At 39.9% G+C, this 6,385-nt stretch overlaps 1 protein-coding gene across 1 annotated transcript; it reads left to right on the top strand.

The window, feature by feature from the left end:
* Positions 1-592: 592 nt before the first annotated feature.
* LOC107096236 (optineurin-like) lies at positions 593-4,417 on the top strand. Its single transcript, XM_015392810.1, has 5 exons — positions 593-827; positions 2,263-2,540; positions 2,776-2,918; positions 4,102-4,184; positions 4,308-4,417. Exons 1-5 carry the CDS (start codon positions 704-706, stop codon positions 4,415-4,417), a joined length of 738 nt encoding a protein of 245 aa, XP_015248296.1. The 5' UTR covers positions 593-703.
* The last annotated feature ends 1,968 nt before the right edge of the window (positions 4,418-6,385 follow it).

Genomic DNA, 6,385 nt, shown 5'->3' with positions numbered 1-6,385 from the left:
AAAAAAGAAATATGTACAAAAAGCAGATTAATATGAATAAAACTGACAAATATGAAAATATTATGAACTCAAGCACAAAAAACACATTTAGAAATTTTTTTATCTGAAGTTAATATCAAAACAATTTAATTTGTCCCAAAGAATTTTATTTATTCATTTTTTTTTGAAAATGTTATGTTTACAAACCATGTTTGCTTTCAACAATTATAATGATAGTAATAGAAAAAAAAAAGTAAAAATTATCTCTATTCACATGATGATGTGGCGGAAAATAAAAAAAGCAAACGAGTTTGCAAAGAAATCGTAAGAAATCCAAACCGATGAAATAATCAAAGCTCTGTTTTGGAAAGATGAGCCCAAATCACAAACTAGAACAGCAGTGAGGCATACCGACACTAAAGTAAGACAATGTTATAGAAAACATAAATGGATTAAGGTGAACGTCCTCTGAGGGAAGTGCATGAGAAAGGAAGTGATCTTCTCAGGATAAAGGCATCTATGTGGTGTCTGTAGAGTCCCGAGAGTTTAGGACGTTATTTAAAAGTATGTCTTTATCATCAACATCAACAGATTTAGAGTTGGTAGTTTAGTTCCTGGGGTCTGTGGATTGCAGACCTGAAATGACTCAGTACTGTAAATCTATGAGACTATAAACTCTTTCAACTGAAGACATGTTTCTAAGACCTGACTGTTTCCTCTAGGCATGATGGCGTCTGGAGTCCCTGAGACAATTAGTGACTTATATTGCTCTCCTGAATGGCCCAAGGAGCTGGATGAGACCATGAGATATGTGAACATCCTGACTGAGCTGAACCAAAACATGAAAGGTGAGAAAAGATCGGATTGATTGATTATTTGTGTCGGCTTGTTTTGGTTGTAGATGGAGAATCTATAGTTGATAATGAACAGGAAAAAATGCTTCCATTAATGTTTTTTCAGGACCAGTACTGGCTTTTATTTAGCCCTGCTCAGGATAAGCTCCTATCAGAGATGAGTAGGGCAGCAACACACAGTTTAACAGTAAAAAATGGTGGAGCTAAAGGGTGGCCAATAGCTGCAATGTCCTCTCCTAGATAATCTTCAGCCACTCCTCTGACATTAAGCAGTTCTCTTCTAATCCAGAATGTGGCAACAGTGATACAAACAAGTGGAGCATCGTAACTAATACCCCTTTCCCACTGGCTGAAAAACCTGTTTGACCCGGATCGACACGGTCAGTGAGGCGTTCCCACTGCCACTAAAAGCCGATTGTTCCCGGGTTTAAACGACTCGGCATTCAACCCGCGTTAAAATCACCTCAGCTCTGATCAGCATGCTGAGGGAAAACCAGACCCGGGTCGACCCGCTAATTTATATGATGCCACTGAGTGCAACATATGGACATATGCTGCTCTCCATTGTTTACTTTCCTGATTTCTGTCACACTGGTGACGCCATCAACGCTAACCGAGCATTATGGTGTCAACAGAGGAGGTGTGTTATTAGATCCAGCTTTATTTGCCGATGGGAAGGGAGAAAAATGATTGTTAGGTCAACCCGTGTTTGAAAAACCCGCGTTAGCCGGTATTTCCAGTGGGAAAGAAGCTTAAAGTCGTATGGAAGCGGCTGTTCCAACTGTTCCTCAGAATTCTCCGAAGTGGTGCCCGACTTTACAGGAATGAATAAAGTGAATCTGATTGGTCGATTATCAAAGGGGCGGGATTGTTGTGGTGGAAAGTTCGCAAGCATTTGGTTGTGGCCTGTTTGTCGGAAGCATCTTGCTAACCAGTTAGCAGCTAGTAGGTTCCCAATGGGTCTTCCCTACAACTTTATTTAACATTTTAGTTAATATATTCACCATAAGCAGACAATAAAAAATACACTAAGGAATTATTCACATCAATATACTCAAATCAAAGAAAAGCACAGAATTCCTGCTTCTATTTAGAGCTAGTTTTTGTGTTTTAATGCTACAGTTATCTAGAGGTCTTCTGTGTAAGATAAAGAATAACTTCTTAACCTTAAATGTGGATAGTTTGCAAAGCAATAGATTAATTAGTAATTTCTACATATGTTTATGAGCAAAAGCTTCATTAAAACCTAGTTTCTCCTTTATTTGGAAAACACAGATGTTGTTCTCATTCTTTTTTTTCCATTAGAACAAAGTAATTTTTGTATATTTTATCCTGATCTGATTCCAGCACCTATTGGTTTTTAGCCAAAAACCAGCCGGAGCCATGAATTAGTTTGAAGATCTGTTGTGTTTGAAATGTTTTCCCCTAGTCGCTGTCTGTCAGAACAACCAGACCATGAAGGAGTGTTTAAAGAACTTGTCTGCCTGGAAGGAAAAACAAAAACAGGAGCAGCAGGTCCTGAAGAACCAACTCAGGGAAACCCAGCTCTCCCTGGAAACATCAACCCTCCAGAATGAGGAGCTGCAGCATCGGCTGACCACTGCGGAGGAAGCGCTGGCTGACAAACAGAAGAAGATTGATGAGATCAAGCAAGAGCTTTTCAAAAAAGAGAAGGAGCTAGAAACTATTGCTGTCTTAAAGGTCCAGGTTGGTGCACATGTTCATAAACCCTAAATCAAGCAGGTGTCATGGGTCAGTACTCTGACCTCAATATCTAATCGCTGCTGTTATATGGCAATAAAAATAAACCTCAGCAAGAGGTGGCTTCTCTTTGCAACGGCAGATGAAACGAATGAATGACAGTCTTTGTTAACTACGGGTTGATTGTTCAACATCTAGATTCAGTTTTTTTTTTAAATGTCTCATTCTGTGATGTCTGCAGGCTGATGCCTTCTCCGCAGACTTCTACGCAGAGCGGGAAGCAAAGGAGAGGCTCCATGAGGAGAAGGAGTGTGTAGCTGCTCAGCTGGAGGAGCTTCAGAAGCGGAACATGCAGCTGCAGCAGCAGATAAAGAAATTGACCTGGTATGCCGTCTCTTCACTCGCATTCAGCTCAGCTGACCAATAAATTGTGTTTTGTTTATGTTTATGCATTTAGCAGACGCTTTTATCCAGAATGACTTACAAAGTAGACACAGTTTTACTGTTATCGTCGATATCACAGTACATTCTCTAGAGGAAAACCCCTAATCAGAATCAGTGGTGACAGCAAAGAGGGATACAAAGTGGCGGTTTTAGACCAAATGTACCAGGAGGCCATGGGGGGCCAGCGTGTCTTCATTGGGGCACAGAAAAGCATGAAACAAAAACAAATAAAGAGCTGCATGAATTAAAATTTCCATTTAATTGGGTTTAATTAATATTATGTCTTGCAACTGAAAATATTTATTTTTGGCTTTATAATGTTCATTTGGATTAGCGTTAAAATAAAAATAAAAATCCTTTAGCTATATATGTATCTAAAAAAAACAAATAAAGCAAATATTTTGAATGTTAGGTCAGTATAGACTCTTAATTTTACTTTTATATATTTTAACTTAATTTAAGTTAGAATTATAGATTTTTATAAAATTAGAATTAGAACAAAAAAACTCTTATAAATTCATTGTTGTTTTGTTTGATCTTTCTTGGATCTTTCTTATGTTTAGTAGTGTGAAGCGACAAGATAGAGAGACAGAGGTAACAGGACCTTTAAAGGTCAGCTGGTCGTCAATCATGACACCCAAAGCTCTTGCTGATTTTCATGGAGTCTGAGACGAGGATGATGTCTGGATGTGAATATTGTGGTGTTCGGCTGGTTTGGCTGGAAAAACAAACAGTACAGTTTTTGAGAGATTCAGTTGGAGGTGATGGTCTTTCATCCATTAAGATATGTCAGGGAGACATGGGGTGGAAATGACAGATAGAGCTGGGTGTCATCAGCATAGCAGTGGAATGAGAAACCATGTGATTAAATAATGTGGCCCAGCATGGTGGTGTATGTGGCAAAGAGAAAGAGCTCCCAGTACTGAACCTTGAGGAACCCCTGTGGTGAGATGGTGCACTGCAGAAGTTTGACCAAGCCAGGATACTTTGAATGATTGACCAGTTTTGTCTCCATTTGTGGTTATTTTATTAGACAAACATTATCGGAGGAGATTGTGGGTCCTTGGGTTTAGATGATGTAGTAGCCTGATGTCAAGCCTGATCCTGTCGCATTGACCTCTAGGTGTTCATTGAATGAAATGCAGCACAGACATGGATCTGCTGGAGCGAGCCCACATGGACCTGATCCAAGTCTGGTAGAAAGAGGTAAGCTGATAAATGATTAGTTTCCCTCTAGCTCATGTAGAGCTACACAACATAGATGGATGGTTAATCAAGAACACTCTCCCTTTAATAATAAGTGGATTTAACTAGGTCTGTCATCCTCAGGTGCAGGCTGGAGCCAGGAGAACATTCCTGAACACGCCTGCCCCAAGTGTAATGAGATCCTCCCAGACCTGGACTCCCTCCAGATCCACACCATGGACTGCATCAACTAGACCCCTGGCTCTCTGTCTGTTCTCGATTCTAGGGAGATTTCACAGGCTTGGATGTGAAATAAATAAAATTACAAAAAAAAATTGTTTGATCTTTTAATACTATCATTGAATCGTCTACAGTCCACGATTACTCTGTGAAAGTCCTATAAAACTTAAATCTCCCTAAAGAGTTTATTGCATTGAACTAGTTGTATCTGTTAAGTCCAAATAAACAACTTCTAAACGTCCGACTCGGGGCTCAATCCCAGTAAGTCCCCTACTTTCAGCCACTAGCCCTTAATCTCACACCCTGGGATTGAATCTACAATGGTCAGCGCTTCTTAATCTTCCCTTGGAGTTGGGACACCCCTCGCTGCATTGTTTATGTTCTGGTACTCTGCATTTCCTGTCAGATATGCACATACATAAGATATGGGCCACCATAAGAGAGGAGACGAAGCATCTTAAAAAAAAAACATTGAACCTGAACCTGTAAAAAGGCGATTAAGTTGAGCTTTTTTAAATATATCCTTTCCATTATCAGGTATGATTAGTCTTTAAAAGTGATTATCAAACCCAGCTGAAAATTTCTAGTGTGAGCTAAATCTGCTAGTTATAAAACCACCGGATGAATTTACAGAGGCCGTTTTGTTTAAATCAAAATTGAAGATGGAGAAAAATTATATTGACAAAGGATGAAGTGGGGAATGCTATCAAGAGTTTTTAAGGTGTCTTTTAACAAAGCCATTTTAATTTAGCCCAAGGGGGACTGTTACCTCTAGCACACACTGCTGACCGCTGTGGGGCTCTCTTGCCAGCAGGAGGCGCTGAGCCTCGGCTGTACTCCTTACATCTCCAGGGGTCACCAACCCCCAGGGCTGAGGGTTACTTCATGGGTACCGAGTCACAGGAAGGGGACCAGTAATGACCATGAACTGGAGGAGTCAGTGTTCCCGGCCTACTTTGTACATTACATTTTTAAAGTCGTAGGGAAATCATATTTAAATGTCAAATCATTCTGGCTTAAACATGTATATAAATGTTCTCTTTAACAGACAATATTGTCTGAAAATTTTGAAAATGTCTATTTGAAAAAAAAAATCCCGAATTAAAGTCTGTTTTTTTTCCCCGTTATCTTATGCAGACCAGTTAGTTATACGTCAGCCTGAACACCTAAACTCAGCCAATCATATATCAACGGTCATCTGTCAATCAAGTTTTTTCAATCATAGCATCTTGATTCATATGTCGCAGCTAATATACGCAACTGTTAAAATAAGAACTTAGAATAATTTCCTTTCCCATTGAGTTCCGTCCCAGTGTTCACTGGGATGGACGTCTGTGTCTTCAGCAGGCGTAGAGCTAACAGAACTGGCAGCGTTGCGAGGCAAGGGCTCAAACATGTACGGCTGTAAGCCTTCTACACCAAACCAACCTTCTGCCTTCCTGGCATCCTCTTCCACAACATCTTCATCCCCGCTTTCCTCCTCTAAATAAAAAATGTATGACGGAGGAGACTCATCCACGACCTCTGACACAAAACTCTCCTCTTTCATGTTTCCTCTGTCCATAGCGTTCCTTGAGAGTGTCGTTTCTAAGTCACCAATTTAGTGCTACTTGGTCCCAATGCGATGCTTCTGAGAAACAGCCCACAAACTTTCTTGTGAACCTTCCACCATAACAATCCCGACCTTTGATAAACGACCAATCACATTCACTTTATTCACTCGTGTAAAGTTGTGCACCCCTCGGGAGAATTTGGAAATGCAACGGTTGGAACAGCCGCTTCCCTACGACTTTAATAACCTTTTCATTTCTAATTTCCTTTTGGATATTGTCATTTTGAAATCTCTATAAATGTGTGATTAATAAAGAAGAGCAACACAATAAAATAGAATTTTAGCTCACTGGTGAGTTGAGCTATTTTTTAAGAATATGCTGAGCGCCCCCCATGTAAATGGTCTGTATTTATATAGCGCTTTTCAATCT

Source organism: Cyprinodon variegatus, unplaced genomic scaffold, assembly GCF_000732505.1.
Source record: "Cyprinodon variegatus isolate N-32 unplaced genomic scaffold, C_variegatus-1.0 Scaffold607, whole genome shotgun sequence".
NCBI classification, from domain to species: Eukaryota; Metazoa; Chordata; class Actinopteri; order Cyprinodontiformes; family Cyprinodontidae; genus Cyprinodon; species Cyprinodon variegatus.
Note: the sequence above shows the minus strand (reverse complement) of the source record. Positions and strands in the feature narration are given on the sequence as shown.

What these genes read in the sequence shown, in the direction of transcription:
- LOC107096236 (XM_015392810.1), top strand. Translation starts at nt 704, where the DNA reads ATGATGGCGTCTGGAGTCCCTGAGACAATTAGTGACTTATATTGCTCT. An exon ending in TTGCTGTCTTAAAGGTCCAG is followed by an intron (nt 2,541 to 2,775) that starts GTTGGTGCACAT and finishes TGATGTCTGCAG; the next exon opens with GCTGATGCCTTCTCCGCAGA. An exon ending in CAGATAAAGAAATTGACCTG is followed by an intron (nt 2,919 to 4,101) that starts GTATGCCGTCTC and finishes ATTGACCTCTAG; the next exon opens with GTGTTCATTGAATGAAATGC.